Source organism: Pimephales promelas, chromosome 24 (genome assembly GCF_988280905.1).
Source record: "Pimephales promelas chromosome 24, fPimPro1.hap1.1, whole genome shotgun sequence".
Classification (NCBI taxonomy): domain Eukaryota; kingdom Metazoa; phylum Chordata; class Actinopteri; order Cypriniformes; family Leuciscidae; genus Pimephales; species Pimephales promelas.
In genome coordinates this window covers 27,015,422-27,035,010 of record NC_142792.1, presented here as the reverse complement: position 1 = coordinate 27,035,010, position 19,589 = coordinate 27,015,422, and the positions used below count along the sequence as shown (strand labels likewise).

General features: G+C 37.4%; 1 protein-coding gene across 1 annotated transcript; it reads left to right on the top strand.

Annotated features, from left to right (window-relative positions):
• Positions 1–6,973: 6,973 nt before the first annotated feature.
• Positions 6,974–11,634, top strand: LOC120478334 (uncharacterized). Its single transcript, XM_039670188.2, has 3 exons — positions 6,974–7,048; positions 7,678–8,114; positions 10,819–11,634. Exons 2-3 carry the CDS (start codon positions 7,769–7,771, stop codon positions 11,508–11,510), a joined length of 1,038 nt encoding a protein of 345 aa, XP_039526122.2. The 5' UTR covers positions 6,974–7,048; positions 7,678–7,768; the 3' UTR covers positions 11,511–11,634.
• The last annotated feature ends 7,955 nt before the right edge of the window (positions 11,635–19,589 follow it).

Here is a 19,589-nt window from a genome sequence, read left to right as displayed (position 1 = left end):
TCAGGCTTCACTCCCTCAGCAGTGAGGAGATGACCAAAATAGCTCACCTCTGTAGCACAGATGAGACTCTTTTCTGGATTGAGTCTGACTCCTCTCTCTCTGGAACGCTGCAGCATACCATGGAGATGTTCATCATGTTCAGCTTTCGTATTCCCATAGATGAGAATATCGTCAACAATGGCCATGACCCCATTCAGACCTTCATACGTTTCATCAATTTTCCGCTGGAACTCGTCTTGGGCTGAAATAAGTCCGAAGGGAAGGCGTCGGAAACGTTAACGCCCAAAAGGTGTGTTGAAGGTGGTCAGCCTTGAAGATTCTTCAGTGAGCTTTATGGCCCAATAACCCGATCTAGCATCCAGGACACTAAAATATCGGGCACCAGCTAACCTGGATGTTATATCCTCGAGAGTAGGTAATGGGTAATGAGGTCGCTTGATGGCCTTGTTAAGGTCCCTTGGGTCCAGACACACCCTCAGCTGACCTGTGCGGGGTTTCTCAGCCACAACCATAGAGTTAACCCATTCAGTAGGCTCGACGACTTTAATGATGACATCCTGTCTTTCCATGCTCTCAAGCTCCTCTTTAAGACGACTGCGTAGTGCGAGAGGAACACGTCTGGGTGGGTGGACTACTGGAGTTGCGTGCGGATCTAAGTGTATGGTACACTCACCAGGGAAAAGTCCAATCCCTTTGAAAACATCTGCAAACTCCTTCAAGATTGGCACTTCCATCTGTGCTTCTGTAACAGATAGTACTAATTTAATGAGCCCAAAGTCAATGCATCCTTTTAGACCTATGACCGGGGGTGCGTTTGTGTCGACTACATAAAAAGTCATTGTCATCTCAATGTCTTTGTGCTTGCATTTCAGTTCACATTTGCCTTTTACCGCCAGGCGTTCACCACCATAGCCAACCAAGGGGCGAGATGTCGGCTGCAGAGTGCACTGAGTGTTGAGCTTGTCATATTCGTACAGGGAAATGACGTTGGCAGATGATCCAGTGTCTAGTTTGAACTTTACTTCGAGTTGTCTTGGACCTATTTTTAAGTACACAAAAGCTTGCTCTGTCTCTGAACTCGATCTGCCCTGTGTCACTGAGTCGATAAACAGCTCTTCATACTCATCAACTTCGTCTGAGTGTTCTGTGCTTATTGCATGGACAGTTTTCTCACAGCTGGAACGACAGACTTTTGCGAAGTGATTAAATTTACCACATATTTTGCACACTTTTCCTTTTGCAGGACAATGAGATCGATCAGTGTGAGGTTTGTTTCCACAGTAGCCGCATCTTTTGTGGTGCACTGGGGTAGTATTTCTAGGTTGCAAACTCTCGCTGTATTTCTTTGTGTGTTTATCGTTACGCTGCTTTGGAACTGCGCCTTTTGATGTATGGCGGGAGATTGCGTGCACTTCGTGTTCACGTGAAGCACTCATGCTGCTTGAAATCGTCTTTAACTGTGCCTGCGCCACTTCATGAGATCTGGCGACATCAATCGCCTTTTCGAGCGTTAACTCGGAGCCCACATTCAAAAGTTTCTCTCTCACTTTCGGTGAATGTATCCCGAACACAATGCGATCGCGGATCATTTCATCACTGTTTGCATAATTACAGTCCTTGACAAGCAAACGCAGGTCTGTCACAAACTGTTCAAATGGCTCTTGGCTTCCTTGCATTTTTTCATGGAATTTATAACGTGCGAATATCACGTTCGATTTGGGCTCGACGTATGCCGCGAAGCGGTCGTAATATGACTTTAAAATCTTTGCGTCATCTGCAGACAGTGACCATGTATTAAAAATATCACGGCCCTTTTCACCGACCCACAGGAGAAAGTAACTACATTTCTCACTCTCACCCTTTGCCTTCAGTGGTCCGCTGAACATCAGCTCCGCGTGCTGTTGAAACTTGCGCCATGCATCAGGCAGGTTAGTTGCTTCCCAGTTCATCGTGGGCATTGGAACTCCAGCGATGTCCATCCTTGTTCGATCCGTTTACTCTGACACCATGTAAAGCTTTTGTTCGTAATATGAAGGAGTACTCAAGGAGGCTCTGGGTGCACGCTGAATTCGTTTATTATGAAGATTGATTAAATCAAATCACACAGGCAAAGTGTTCACTCGTGTCGTGCTGGATGCATACTGAACTCTCCAGAGCTATCATATGACTGACATGTGACATGGCCAATAAGAACACAGGATACCATATCCATAGCATACGATAGGTTCTTAGCAGAATGTAAGAATACTACACCACTGACCCAGCCCCAAACCCCATCTCTGCCATAATTATTAATAAAGGCTGGTTTCTAAAGCACTTCTTCCTGCATTAATGTTCATGGGTAGCCTAAATGGGTTCCAATCAGACCTTAACATTAAGTCTTTTACTGTTATATGTCAACAAGATTAAAAAAAAACATACCCAATGTTTAGATCTGTTTGGGTTATTATGCAAATTAGCACGTATATGTAATTAGATTATGCACCATTTGTCCATGTTAACAAACAATCGCAAAAAACTTGTAATACATTTTTTGTTTGTCTTGATGCAAGTAATCAACTCAGTGATTTTCATGATGATATCTAAAGGTTAAAACTTTTACCCTATTCACATGAGAAAAAGAATGCATAGGCGAATGAATGGGATATATTTGGGTCTTTTTCTAAACTTTTCCCTAATGGGATTCTTCGGGGCTTTTTTTTTTTTTCCTTACTCAGGATATATTGAGGATACAAAATCAGTTGAGTTTGCTTCTGTTGCAATTTGTTCAAGGTTGACCCCCATTTTGGCATAAAATGACTGGACTACTTCCAGAACTTCTGATTGAGGCTGTGTGTGACCTCATAACTAAACTCATTGAAGTCTGAAGTGTAAACAATGAGTGCAAGTGTCTCGGGTCGGGGAGGCTGGACGCCAGATGACCAGCCGTCCCAACCCCCGACTCACGTACCACCGCAAGGAGCCAACACCACAGAGGACACAGAGGCAAAAGTAATTCATAAAAACACAGACTTATTATTGAATAAATTAGGTTAAAACAACCTCCAGCAAGCTGAAGGAAGGTGAGGTTTCAGCATTATAGTTGGCTCTTCTCAGAACTCAGGCAGACAGAGAGCAGGTGAGGATTCACAGCAGAACTGGTTCTCTTCACAGGGTTCGGTTGGACAGAGCGGACTGTAGTGGGACAATTTTAATATTGACATGTGCTCTTTATCTGTATTCCTAAATTACGAGAACAGAAGACCTGTTTTCTGTTGATGCAGCTGTGGAGTGGGTGTGAGACCCTCAGGAGGTTGTTGGGTAGTGACCTCTGACTTCAAAGGTGTCTTAACGTAATCAAAGATCCTTTGTTACAAGAGATAAACACTATAAAGGTGCTGAGATACCCCTCCTCGTGGTCTCATTCTGTCTCATTATATTCTGTCTCATTCTGTCTCATTCTCATTATATCTTTTATATACAATAGGAATTGGTGTCTCTTACGCTGTGATGCTGTTTGTTAGTTATTGTTTTTGCCACAACATACCCACTCATCACCAGACCAACCAGAATAACATCACATAGTGCTACGCTGATAGATAACATATTCTGTAATATCTTGGACAATAATATAACAGGTGGTTTGTTAGTGAATGATGTCAGTGATCACTTACCAGTGTTCATGGTATATGATCTTAACTGTAAATTATCTAAAACTGTACAAAGTGAATATTACCGTAGAGTCAAAACTGACCAATTAATTATAGCACTAAAAAACGAGTTAGCAAGCCAAAACTGGGAATCCATTTATCTATTGTGTGATGTAGACGCAGCATTAAATGCTTTTCTTGATATTTTTATTACACTTTACAATAAACACTGTCCTATTAAAAAATGCACAATAAGGAAACATATTAAAACACCCTGGATAAAAAAGGGCTTGCAAACTCGTGTAAAAAGAAAAATGTTTTATATAGACAATTTTTAAGGTATAGAACTAGTGAAACTGAACATAAGTATAAAACATATAAAAATAAATTAACTAGTATATTGAGAGCAAGTAGGAGAGAATATTATACTGATTTATTGATCAAGAAGAAATATGATATTAAAGCAACTTGGAAAGTGTTGAACACCGTTATTGGTCGTGGTTCTAGCAGTTCATGTTATCCGGGATAATTTTGTGGAAAATGGCACAATTATACGAGACAAAACAATGATCGCGCGGATAGATTAATTTTTTTGTCAATGTTGGACCTGATCTGGTGCATAAAATTCCATCCACTAATGAGCAAATTAAGGGACTAATTGATATAAATTCCAACACCATGTTCCTCACTCCAACCGATGAGAGGGAGGTTATGAAAGTAATCAGGGATTGCAAGAACAAAATTTCCCAAGACATATATAATATCGGTATGAGAATTATTCGTAATGTTGCAGAAGAAATTATAAATCTATTTACATATACTTGTAACTTATCCTTTCAATTTGGTCATTTTCCATCGCAAATGAAAACTGTTTAAGTCATACCAATTTTAAAGTCAGGGGACAAACATTATTTTAATAACTATCGGCCTGTTTCCCTCCTGCCACAGTTTTCCAAAATGTATTCAAGTATCAAAGTGCAAGTCTTGGATGCAGTTATGTTGTTCCCACCTTTTTATAGCTGACGCCCATGTTAATCTTATAAGGCCAACATGCCTCACTAGTCGGGGTACCCTTCAAGTGTATTCTCACCGAGTACCGCCTGCAGAAACACTGCATCCGTAGGGGCTGTCATTGTAGTTTTGTATATGTTCGCGGGCTATGTGTCGTCAGAACTCGTAACTGGGAGTCACGGGTTTGACTGCCGTTCCAGTGCACTTTCACGGGTATAAGGTTGGAAAAACAAGAGTTACAGGTTGCCTGGAACGTGGCATAATAGTAACAATACCAGCAAGAGAACACAAGGGGGAGACAGAGAAAGAGAGGAGCGAAACCGAAAGAAAGAACGGGGATCATGACATTTTGTATATAGTTACACATTTATTTACATTATTGGTTATTATCTATATACTGTATCTGTATTAATAATTTTGTTATTTGTATATTTTTTAGGTGTGTGTGTGTGCGTGCGTGTGTAGTGTTTTTGTATAACTACATATTTATTCACCTCATAGTTTTATAATCTGTATAGGCTACAGTATTTATCATCACGCTCTATAGTTTATTAAATTTTATATAACAATAGATTTGTCCCATGTATTTTAAACCACTGAATCATTGTAACTTTTTTTTAATGAATTGTGCTTTGCGTATATGCGTTTGTGACTCTTCCGTTCGAACTCGTTTATCAAAATGAATGAATCTTTTTCCGAGTCAATTCGTTCTTTTGATGAACCAAATGACTCTGAAAAAGATTCAACCAGATGAACTCTCGAACAGGAGAGTTTCAGTACCGCGATGTCTTACCTGGAGATTCAACCAGATAACAATAGTCTGGAAACGACACCTCTGGCCATTTAATTGCTGTTTTTTTAACAAAATATACACTGAAAATGCAGAATTAACTTTTTTTTTTTTATTATTGTTCACTGCTGCGCAGTCATGTGATTTAGTCAGCTTGATTAACATTATTACAATATATTCCTATTTAACACAGATGTTATTTGCTAATTACAGAACCTATAAGCTCAATTCATAAGTATAAATATATATTTATATGATGTATAAGTATATATCATTTTTATGGTCCTCAAATGTGTTAGAATATTTCACCAGTATCAGCCTTTTCACTGCTTGTATCACTCTGCTTGTCTGTGTTTGCCCAACTTGCAACATTAAGCCATTAGGTGGCGACAAGTGACTGTCACAATTGAACTTTAATTGAACTGATTAGTGCCAAAAACATTGATTAACTTGCGAAAGAAACTAGTTGCTGAAACCAATCTTTAATGCTAATATATAAATTGCTCATTTGCCTCTGGACACAAAAAGGTTGCACTGGTGTTTGATTGAAATGTAACATCTATGCAAAATAATCCTTGGAAGATTTCTCATTTAAGGCCATTCCTGTTATGTGAATGTGTATTGTCAACAATAAGCAGAAACATTCTGCATTTCCAAGTGTGGATCATTTCAACATTTATCCTCATTTTCATATTTAAGAATCTGTTATCTGCTCGACAAATAATGCATGCTACTGTCCACTGACTTGCTTTTAAAGCTATTGTTATCTCATTATAATGACCTTCATACACCTTAAAATGCACACATGTAGGTCTGAGAAATGCAGATATTCTCGCAAGAGTTTATATGCCCCTGAACCCCCAACTACCTCACATTTGAATTTGCGATTGCGGTAATGTTGGCTGGTGTGGTTACATATAAAAAAAAGCAGTATTGCTGTTGGGCAGTTATACAGCTGTGGTTGTGTAGTTATTTTCTGATCAGTCCATATTTAGTGCATGATTGGAAACACATAGATGCGCAAGATCTCCTCATTTGTAGTCGCTTTGGATAATGCAGATTAAATATAATGATTTAATGATTGAATATAAAGGTAAATGAAATAAAACCTGATTAGTCATTTGGCTTTGGCTACTGTACAATCATCGACTGCAGCCAGGTCAATTTTAATTTTAATTTCATAAAATTGTTTCATGAAATTCACTTTACAAAACATTTAAGGTCTTTATAACAATATTTTATTTCTAGCAATAATTAGTTCTGATTTGATGACACACCAAGTGTCAGCTTTCAAATGAAACCATACTTATGCTTGTAGTGCAAAGGCTTGATGAACTGTTAATATTTGTTAAGTTAACTGTTAACTAACCTCTATATATGCTTCAATACTGGCACATGCATAAACTTGAATATTTAAATATTTCTCCCAAGTAATGAAATACTAAACCCAATTCCTATATATATATATATATATATATATATATATATATATATATATATATATATAGTAGACAGAAGACTGTAGGGAAAAGCAACGTGACTTTTATTATGGAGTATGTAAATGACGTCATAAGGCTGCGTCGCGCTCCTGCATCTGTTGAGATTCGGCTGAGGAAAGGTTTGTGTTTTTAAGCATTTTACTGTTTAAATCGAGACAAACCGTTTGGGCATTTTTATAGTTTTACTTATGATGTAGGATAACCTAATTATTAAATTTAACATTGTAATTTATAGCCGTCTAATCACTCTCGCGGTACTTGGATCTTTAATTAACTTACTTATCCACCGAGTGGTCTAGTGCAGGGCTGGTTCAAGTCGAACAAGCCTCATGATCAAAGTCATTCGATGACATAATATAAGATAATATAAGGTTTTGAATTACATTAGGGTGATGAATATAATAAGACATCTCTGTTATGATAAGATAAACCCATCTGACTCTTTAGTTGAATTAATTGTTTCGAAAAAAATGAATCAGTGATTCGAATCGCCGCATGCTGACGTCACCAGCTGCTCATAACGGTGCAAATATACAAACTAAACATGTTTTCTTAAAAGTGACGTGTAGTATTAAATATAATCTGCAAATCAATAAATATGAAATGTATTAGCTACAAATGTTTATTTTCGTCTTTTCAGATCATTTAAGTTCATTCACTCTGACCAATGAACTGAACTAGAGCTGATTGAGACGGGATTTAGTTTGGTTTGACTTGTCTTTCTGCTAATTATTCTCATCTTAAACAGGACAAACACACAGAAAAAACCCTAGTGAAGTGACTGAGATCCACGTGACGCACAATTATAAAGATGGAGTTTATTAGAGGAGGCTGAAGACATGAAGATGGAGTTTATTAAAGAGGAGAGTGAAGAGGTGAAGATTGAAGAAACAATCAGAGTGAAACATGAAGAAACTGAGGAACAAACAAAAATGGCGTTTATTAAAGAGGAGAGTAAAGATGTAAAGATTGAAGATGCGTTCAAAGTGAAAGATGAAGATCCTGAGGAACAAACAAAAATGGCGTTTAATAACGAGGAGAGTGAAGAGGTGAGGATTGAAGACACATTCAGAGTGAAACATGAAGATCCTGAGGAACAAACAAAGATGGTGTTTATTAAAGAGGAGAGTAAAGATGTAAAGATTGAATTCAGAATGAAAGATGAAGATCCTGAGGAACAAACAGGTTGATTTCATTCTCAAATCTGAACTCAGATATTTGATACTTATTAACCCTTGTGCTGCATTAGGGACATTTTTGGTCATTTGCAGTTGACCATTTTCATTTGCAGTCAATTTCTTTGACCATTTTGGCTGTTTTAATGCAAATGGTATGTAATTTGGCAAAATTGTGACTTTTTGGATTCATGTAAAAAAAATTTATCCCATTTTGCAAAATATGAATAGCACACACTGTGTAGATAAAATAATGACCAAAAATAGCCTATTGAAACCCATTAAAACGTTGTAAACATTTATTATAGGCGTACCGTAGTGATTCTGGATAAGTCAAAAACACGGTTTGGAAAATGGATTCATGATGTAGCCTACTCGTTCATTTTGATCATAAGTTACGGACTGCAGCAGCGGATACAACGGCGTTCTGTTGCGCGAGCGTCCACTCGCACATATGCGACCATATTAAATTTTAACTCGCACATTCTCAAAAAATGGTCGCAGTCTGAAACCCTGTATTTGTTTCTTTATTTTATTTGTTTTTCCCTGAACATAGCACACACCGAAACTGTGAACCTAAAACCGTGATACAGACTAACCCGTGAGCTATTGGAAACGTTGCAGGCCTAGTACAGCGTCACAGTCGGAAGATGATTCAGAGTGAGAGGTGTGTGTGGTGAAATGGTGGCGAACAATGAGCCACTGCCACTGTTGTAGAGATTCGTTTAAGGTCGTTTAAATAGATTTTTAAATAATACACTGGAAATTTGTAGAAATGTGAATATTTGGTTAGTATGTTGATTTACGGTGTGTGCTCCTAAATTTTCTGGTTAAAATTTCAGTTGGGGGCCACTGTGCTCGTAGTGAAAAAAGTTAGTATGGAGCCCTGTATAGATATATTTCTCATGCCTGTGAAGTAGCCTTTACACTGAGACTCGCTCCAGTTCATGAGCGAAGCTAGTGATGTCCTGATTATATTGTCAAGTCACCTTTTTTTATATAGCACTTAGGGCTGGGTATCGATTCACATTTCAATTTCGATTCGAGTTCGATTCGATTTCGATTCTCGATTCAATTTTCGATTTCGATTCCTGATTTGATTCTCGATTCGACTATAATGAAGATGTAATACAAATCCTATATTTATAAAAAAGAACAGTGGACATAAGTTTACTAGTGGTTAATTAATACAAGGAAATTAAGAGCCATAAACCTGTATATAAAACTCTTTTTATTTTAGGTACACTAAATGCATACAGAGAATAAACAGGATTTTGATGCAATATGCAAAAAAAGTCAGAACAGTCGCACAGCTTGATCAAACAGTATCATGTTATTTTATGTTTAAGATAGATATAGATAAATAAATATTTAGACTTTTTTTTTTACATTGATCTTACCTAAATGGTAATGTAATGTTTTGTTTATTTTTGTTTTAAGAGTTTATGTATGGAAGCTTGATTTCAATCTTTGAATTAAATTGAAAAAAGTAGCACAAATAAATACAATAGAATAAAGACACAAATTAAGAGACATTTTGGGGTAGTTTTTTGGGTATGTCAGAAATAGTAGCTACAGAAACTGACTAGGTAATCCAATGTAAAATAACACTGGATAGTCTTTTTAGTCATTACAAAGGCTATTAATTCTGATTGCTTACAATTAATACTATATTCTGTTGTTATGACAACAGAATTAATGACTGACACAAATGGCTGCGTTCACTTTAAGAACTAGTGCGCGAATCCATTACTGTTTCATTAACTTTCTGTCACACACGTTTAATGCTAATTTAAGACATTACCGACTGTCTTTACGAGGTTACTCACCAAGACCAGAGTTTTGACATAATGTCGCGTGTTTTAACTGTTAAAGTGATATAATCCAGGGATAAAACTTTTGTTTCTGGCGAGCTGTTTGTGAGGCGGATTTAGGGCCGGTTCACATATCGCGTCTTTTGCGCGCTCAAGTTCGTTATTTCAAATGTAGGCGCGCGGTATGCGCGCTCATAATGGAAGCGGTGCGGTCGCGGTGCGACGCGCTCCTTTTTTCCATGCGCGTCCGCGCCGCGTCGAGATAAAAACATCTCAACTTTTCAGAATACCGCAAGCGCACCGTACGCACACAATAGGTCATGTGACAAGAACCAACTGAAGCGCAACCGCCCTGGCGCTTTGCAAAATAGAGAATGCGGCGCGCCCAGCGTTTTCTACGCGTTTTTAGGCGCTATATGTGAATCCGGCCTTAGGCTGTAACGTTACTGTGCACACAGTGAAAGACATCTCTGAGAGTGCGCAAGCACGGGATGGTTTAACATTGCTTGTAAAACTTAAAAAGACGTGAAAATGATAAACGTTAGTTACGATCATAGGTTACGATGCAATGCTGGCCCGATTGTTAAGTGAATATTCCGTCATGTCCCGACTCCTGAACGCGTGTGTGTATCGACAGCTGCAGCGCTTGGCGCTTGCGTAGTGCAGAGAGACGAGAAGATGCAGCACCGCGTCCGCGAGCCCTTTATATGGAAAAAAATCGATTCCGGCCGTTGAGAATCGATTTTGAATCGAACACATTTTAAAAAACGATTAATCGAAAAATCAATTTTTTTGCCCAGCCCTAATAGCACTTTTTACAATACAGATGGTATCAAAGCAGTGTACTGTATGTTGCTTTGTGCCATTAAAGTGGGGTTAACTTGAATTTTTCCTTTTTAGAGACGATGGCGCTGAAAGTGGAGACTGACGTACTCAATGAAATTGAAGAGAAAGATCAATGTACGAATCTTAATGATTTCACAACTGGAGAAAAGTCTTTCATTTGCTCACAGACTGAAAATACTTCCTTACAAAAAAGAGGTCAAGGGGCAAGGAATGGAAGTCCCTTCATCTGCGAACAGTGTGGAAAGAGTTTCAGTTTTAAAGGAAACCTTAATGTCCACATGAGAGTTCACACTGGAGAGAAGCCTTTCACATGTCCTCATTGTGGAAAGGGTTTCAAACAGAAAGGAAGTCTTAATCTCCACATTAGAACTCACACTGGAGAGAGGCCCTACACCTGCAAACATTGTGGGAGAAGTTTCAGTGATACAGGAAACTTTCATAGGCACATGAGAAATTGCACTGGAGAGACAATCGTTCAAGGCAGGAACCCCACTAGAGAGAGCCCTTTCACCTGCCAGCAGTGTGGAAACAGATTCACTCATCAAAAAAGCCTTAAGAGGCACATGAAAATTCACTCTGGAGAGAAGCTTTACGCATGCCCTCAGTGTGAAAAGAGTTTTTATGAAAGCGGAGACCTTAAACGACACTTCAGGAGAATTCACTCTGGAGAGAAACTGAGAAACCCGACGTGTGCATTCAGTGTGGAAATCGTTTCAATCAAACGGGACAATTTTAAGACGTCTTAATAATTCACTTAAAGGAGTAGTTCACTTTTGAAAAAACTTTTGCTGATAATTTACTCACCCCCATGTCATCCAAGATGTCCATGTCTTTCTTTCCTCAGTCGAAAAGAAATTTAGGTTTTTGATGAAAACATTCCAGGATTTTTCTCCATATAATGGACTTCAATGGGAACCGGATGGTTCAAGGTCCAAACGACAGTTAATAACAGTTTCAGATGCAGCTTCAAATGTCTTTAAACGACACCAGACGATGAATAAGGGTCTTATCAAGCGAAACGATCGGTTATTTTAAAGCTTATTCCAAAAATGCAACTTTTCTAAGGACAAATGCTAGCCTTGCTCTATTCTGTGAGGCGCGTTTGTAACGTCACGTAATACGTAATTACGTTCAAAAGGTCACGGGCGACGTAGCCGAAAGTACAGAGTCAAGTTGAACGCATAGGTTGAACGTGCAAACTAACTCAAACACCGTTTACAAAAAAAGGAATTAAAAGGTAAAACAACGATGTCGGACGATTTTGATTCTGTACTTCCGGCTACGTCGCCCGTGACCTTTTGAACGTAATTACGTATTACGTGACGTTACAAACGCGCCTCAGAGAATAGAGCAAGGCTAGCATTTGTCCTTAGAAAAGTTACATTTTTGGAATAAGTTTTGAAATAAGCGATCGTTTCGCATGATAAGACCCTTATTCATCGTCTGGTGTCGTTTAAAGACATTTGAAGCTGCATCTGAAACTGTTATTAACTGTCTTTTGATACTTGAACCATCCGGTTCCCATTGAAGTCCATTATATGGAGAAAAATCCTGGAATGTTTTCATCAAAAACCTAAATTTCTTTTCGATAGATTACGGCGCACTGGCTTGGTCCCACTAACGTAATGACGCAAAGACATGCTCGAATTTCCCGCGGAAACCCACCAGTACCACTGCAATTAAAATCATTATTACAAGCTTACTGCTTTGAATCTAGCTTTGGCAAGCAGATAGTTTTGACCACCACTGGCAGAATATGTGTTTTTTTATATATAATTATTTTGGATTATTTTTAACTTGGAAAAGTTACGGACAGCAGCTTTCCAGATATCCAGATTTACATGTTCTGTCTGCTTCTTTATTATTAGCTTTCTCCTTATTTGTCAGTTCTGACCAGTGGTGGAGGAAGTACTGAATCTCAGTACTTAAGTAAAAGTACAAATAACCAGATAAATATTTACTTTAGTAAAAGTAGAAGTAACACAATGACAACCATACTTAAGTAAAAAGTAAAAAGTGCCTGATTTTAAATGTACTTTAAGTATTTACTTGCATAACAATTTATTCTCTTAATGTCTATTTTCTAATGATTAATAAAACATTTCATTCTAACTCATTCAACCTAATACTCCTATAATGATGTTCAATAATGATGGAAAAAAATGTCGTCACAATTTCTGAAAAAAGCTTGCAATTAGGCAATATAAACCATGCTTATCCTTACTATATGTTAACTATGTTTAACAGTAAACGCGATTAATTTATGGTGTAATTCTGAACCTCTTGGCTTGCCATAATCCTAAACAAACGCATCTGATATTACACACAGTGCGTTTCCTATGCACGTAAAAACTAATTTTCACGTATAAATTGCACGATAAACACACTGCGTGCGAGACGCATTTAGTTTATGTATCTATGGCAACCAAACGTCACTTGGTGAGACAAACGTGCAACGAACGGGCGGTCAGATTACGTTTTGGCAGGGGAAAAACTGATCAGAAAATGTAATGAAAATGTAACAGAAGTTGTAGAAATGTAGTGGAGTAGAAAGTAAAATAATTGCTGCAAAATGTAACGAAGTAAAAGTAAAAAGTATGCACTATTTATTCTACTTAAGTAAAGTAAAGATACTTGAAAAATGTACTTAAGTAAAGTAACGAAGTATTTGTACTTCGTTACATTCCACCACTGGTTCTGACCGTTTTGTCATGTAGAATAGTAACACAAGGGTAAGCATGGAAACTTCCTACTACACAAGATGCATTGCAGGGAAAGAAATGAACATTCAATATCATAAAGCGTGTCTTGTTGATTATGATTTGCCTCAAGATTTTAAACTGCTCTCAGCGACTGGAGGTCATTAAACTCTACGGGCCTATCTTGCACCCAGCGCAATTGACTTTGTACATCGACGCATGTATCATCCTTATTCGCACAGCAGACTTTTCCCTCTAGAGACACACGTCGGGAAATTAGGGAATGAACTTGTGCTCCCAGGAGCGGTTCAGTGAAAAGAGGAGGCGTGTTCTGGTAAAAAAAAGCAGCATATTCAGTTTTCAAATAATCAGTACAGGTTTATGGCCTTATTTCAGTGACTTGCTTTTCTTTTCTTTCACAAACCACGCATAAATGTCACTTTCTCAAAACAACAAACTTTTACATACATGCTGCTCAGTTAGTGATGAATACAGCATTATCAGAATTTAGCTTAAGTAAAATTTAATTGACAGAATTTAGCTATTTTATAAGTAAAAACAAGCACAAATGTCAGGGCATGTCAGAACACCTCTGACCCCAGAGGGTTAATGTTTTGATTGTCTGCGTTGTGCCTGTTCCTGGATTATGACTGTGGATTACCTTAAATAAAAGCTGCGTTTGGATCTTCAACCTGTGCTTTACAGCTGTTTCATAACGCATTTTGAAACAGAATATGCTACATTTTCCTCATTCCCTGCGTTACGGCAAGAGATAAACAAGGCCCTTGAAGGCAGATGTGACATTTTGTCATGAATGGGTACATTCCTGTACAATTGGGTTTTCAAATATTTCATTACCTTGCAGTACCAATGAAGAAAGACAGAAAGAATTCAGACCAGCTGAGCAGCATTATACTGTATGTGGTTATGCCGAAGGCTTTTGACTGTACATAACATCTCACGAAAAAAAAATAAAAAAATACACACCATGAGAGTATACACTGTTAGCTATAAAGAAGATTGTTTTAGCTTTAGGTGGCATGGTTTGGTCATCGAGGACTATTATCAAGGTTCAGCTGAAGCCATAAACCTCCACAAAATACAGTTAAAGTTCACAATTTTGCTATTTAGAGTTGATTTGACTCTTCTTAAGACAATCTTTAAAAGAAATGATTTTAGGCAGGATTCTTCAGATTATTGTTTGATTGAAAACCTTGCACAAGTTCAGAGATACACAGCAGCTGTCATTAGTGTGTGATTGTGTTTAGATTCATAGGGCCTTGTTTAACGATCTGAAACGCAAGTAACTTTGTGCTATTATACCGGCGGGATAAATGACTCTCGTGCCCGACGCAAATCTAAAATGTGTTGGTCTGAAGTTGCTACATTACTCATAGATGAAATAAGCAAATTGTATGTGTGTTGTGCACACGCTTCATTATGGCCAATCATGAGCATTTAAAATATCATCTGATTATCGCGCTTTAGACTCGGTTTGTCCTGGTGTGTGGCAGAATTGTTTTCTGAAACTGCAAAATAGCACCAGGGAACCAGGTTTGCGTCAGGACACGCCTCCTCTTTTCTTTTTCTCAAGATAGGCCCGTAGAGTTTAATGACCTCCAGTTGCCAAGAGCAGTTTAAAAGCTTGAGGCAAATCATGATCAACAAGACACGCTTTGTTGATCACATCTACAATGACATTGCAGTATAGCTAATAATAAAGAAGCAGACGGAACATGTAAATCTGTAAATCTTAAGTAGATATATCAGTTACCCCCTCTTCAAACTTTCTCAACTGCCATTTCAAAGAATGTTTTAAAGTTTTCACTTCTCATGATATCAATGCATATAAAACACTGAAACGCTCCACATATGATGCATAGAGCATTGATACGAGAGGGATACACATGGGATATCATTGTGTGTCTTTTAGATTACAGAGAAAATGTCAGCAGCTGGAGCAACAAAAGACATCAATAAATGACATAAACTCTTGCATGCTAAAATCACAATCAGGTCACAAAAGTGAACCCATACTGGAATGGGGTCTATGAGCAGAACACACTCATGGCATCTCATTTCTGAGACTCTAGCACACTGGATGACCAAGGACCGCCCTAATCCTAACCTCTTAACGATTTAAAATTGATAGACAGAAAGTAGTATTTGTGTGGAAGAACTGCAGAACTGTAGAAATGCCAAACACCAGTTGTCTTTTTCCTCAGAGCCGGACAGTTTCTCTCTCTTACAGTGGCTATTTTTTTAACGAGTGTGTCGGAGTTCTTCAGGATGAAGCTTCTCTGGCCGATGTTGGTGTTACAGCGCTCGCCCGCGGTGGTCGACCAGTGTAGCCTCAGCTATTTCCCCTGAGAGAGAGAGAGATAATACCTGAAAGAGCAACACAGGTGTGACTGCGTCTTTTTCAAGATGTCATATCATGTGTTTCTGGATGGGGTCGTTCCCTGGGGCGGGCTGACGGTCACAATCACTGCATCATTCATCATGCTGAGGCAGTGTTTGTGGATGACTCATGTTCTCACTGCGCACACATGACCATTGTGATGTAACAGTGGAGACTTCTCAAAGCTCACATGCTCAGAATAAATGCAAAAAAATGCGAGGCGTCTGCGAGCGTTTTCGCTGCGTTGTTGGCTCTTTCATACTAACAGATTGGCAAGCGTTCATCGTCCACTAATCCCACCGCGATTTGCATGCGGTAACACCCTGACCTGTCGGCAAGCTCAACGATTTGCAAATCGGGCTTAAAATCCTGTAGTGTGAACTTGGCTTTATGAAACCCAAACCCACATTCATCTTGCATGCTTTCACGATGAATGGGAAAAAAGGATAATCCTCATCTCATCTACAATCCTAGTTAAAACAAAGAGATTAAAACTTTAAATCTTAGATCAAACTTTAAATCTGAGGGACTAGACATATTTCTCTTGGTTGTTTAGTTTCCGTAACTTTATATCATGGCGCTGTGCTCAGCGCGTCGAATATTTTTTTCTGTTGTTAAACTAGCAAAAGTGGATTTGGATACACCATAAGTGCACTTGCGGTGTGCACTTTACACCATGCTCTTAGATCCTTAAAATAGGGCCCTTTGTGTTATGTACCTGATTAGTATACTATCTGTAGGAAAGATAGCCTACCTTTTTAATTGCAGGTCAAAATCTTTTTAACACAGTTGTGCTTGTTATTAGACTTAGACTCTCTGGCAGCACAAAATCAAACCTGCCTAAATGTCTTGCCCTTGTGGAAGATAAAATTCACTCTTCAGACCTTTTACAACAACTAGAAAACATGAAAATGTTAAAAAAAAGAAAAAAAGGTGGAAATATTAAAGAATGTTATTTAAATATTTAACTTTATTATATTATTTAAATTAATATTAATTACTGATATTTATTTCAATGCTTTACAGGCTTTAGTGTGATGTTTCATTTAATGCTCAAATAAACACACGTCTGTTACGAACTGGATGTTTTAGCTTTGTTTATTATTATTATTTCATTTCAAAATGTATTTATAAAAACTGCCACCGAAATGCGTAACAAATTACTTTTTAAAGCATGTATTTTGTGATCTGAAGAGAAATACATTTTAAAAGTAACCTTCCCAACCCCGATTATAAGTATAAAGCAATGCGAGTCGCTTTGGATAAAAGCATCTACCAAATACATACAAACAAAAAAACAGCCCTGTGAAGCTGTGGTTTACAGTGATATTACAACAGATAAATATCAAAATATTCAATATCAATGCTGGAGTCTGAAATCTTTAAGTGAAGACAAAAACATACAGCCAGTTTTCTGTTAACTTTGCACTCTAGCTGGTTTTTCCAGTAATTTTCAGGGTGGGTTTCAGGCATTGCTGCTGAAATGACTCTTGCTTCACATTCAAACACATACAGCTTCATTACCGACTGCAAACTGGTACGTATCCCTCTTTTAGTTTCCTGAGTTAATGATCTTCTGATCAATATATGTATAGATTTAACTTAAATTGCCTGCAGGTTGATAAGATGATAAAATGAAAAGTTATCAATGAAATATCCTCATTATGATTTCCAGTGGCAATGCATGTGTGTGCTTTTCTTCTGCTGAGCTTTGCTGTGGCTCTTGGTCATGCATCAGATGTAAGTTAGATACGGTCATTGTCCACATTGTCATTTATAAAGCAATATACACCTGTTTTTTTTAAGGCTAAATATTTTTCTTTGTCTTGTTTTTTATATCTCATGTTGTCAGAACCCAATTGGTAAGTACAGTAAAGTCACATTCATCTGTGGTAAAGTTATTTTAATATGTTTCCAGGATGAAATATCCTGTTTTAACTGCACTGTTAGACCTTACCAGGTTTTTTTACAGTAAAATACTGGCAACACTGTTGCCAGTTATTTACTGTAGAAATGCACTAAAACTCGAGTGGACTAAAAAAAATACAACTTATTAGTTTTAGTGCATTTTTACAGTAAATAACTGGCAACAGTGTTGCCAGTTATTTACTGTAAAAATGGACTAAAACTCGAGTTAACTAACTTAACTTGCAGAAACAAACTTAAAAAAATCAACTAAATGTATAATGCACTAATAATGTGAGCAAGGTATTATTGTGAACTTATTTAATTAGAAACAATAAAAATTAACTTTTGTAAACAAAGATTTCCACCGGATTCTGCAACTAACACAGACAGTGCCTTTTAAATTAAGCAACATGCAGCATATCATCAATGTTTGTAGATCTTCTCCTGGACTGAAGCTCAGGCTCTACACTTCAGCACAACGGTGACCCAAAAAACAAGATTTTACAGTAAACTACTGGCAACAGTGTTGCCAGTATAAACCTGTTTTATAACTTACAGTTTATTACTGGTAAAATACATTTTGTGGGAGTGTCTTTTTTATCTTACACTGTTAACCCTTTCTACCCCACAGGAAAATCCACACTACAAAGAGTAAAAAGTAACATTGATGCAGTGTTGCAGTGAGATAATTAAGGGAATATGTAAGTGATTGTTGAGCATGAACACCTGCTGTTAACAAGCAGAATCACTGAAGGAAAGAGGAACAACAAGAACAGAAAATAGAGAAACACAAGAACTACAACTGACTTCAGCCATTACACATTATTACACTTATTATTAACCAGTAGGGCTTTATTTCTGTCATACATCTATAGAAGATGTTGTTGAGATGTTTAATTAAAAATGTTTGGTTTGAAGTTACCATTATAGAGATCAGTGTTTGCTTTAGTTGAGATGCTGACGCTGTAACACGAGACTTTCTTTAGACGCTGTGAGCTGTGTTTAAGCAAGACACTCTTGTGCAGACACACAGTTTAGTAATGATTTGTCAAAACATGACAATCATCATATGGTCTGTTCTTTTACTAAATAATTAATTTTTACTCATTCAGAGTTTAAACCTCAACCAAAAGTGTTACATTACCACCACCGTGAAACCACAACAATTAATTACGACTATTTGTTTTTAATATATCATACATAAACCAAAACAGCGCTACAGTGTTGTTGAAACACCAATATATCAAAATTTAGCACATTAATCTTAATAATGGTGGCAATAATATCTCAATAATAATAATTATCTCAATAATAATTTTTTTTATTCATGCAGCAGTGCATGCTGGGAGTTTTATACAATCCTGGAACCCAGCATGCACTGCTGCATGAAACTTTTGAATGTTACCGTTGTTGAGATGAATATTATAATTGTTGATGTCTGACTTTAGCAGGATATTATTTAAACATTTTATATGATTACAATATTATTCAGAAGACATGATTAACCAACATATTGATTTCATGTTGTTGATTCACAGATTTTTTTTATAATCATAACTTAATGTATATTTCATATATTAAATACCCATTTATTCAAAGAGTATAAACAGGAAAGATCTGAAAATCAGACATATCCAGAATGATCATGACATCATCACAGAAGCCAAAAACACCAGATCAACTTCCTCTTGACTTTTTCTAGCTACAACAAATGTGTTTTAAAACTCACTGTTACAGCAGTCAGAGAAAGATAAATGTAACAAGTCCAGGGATAAGAGACCTACTAAAGCAAATACTGATCTCCATTATGGTGAAAA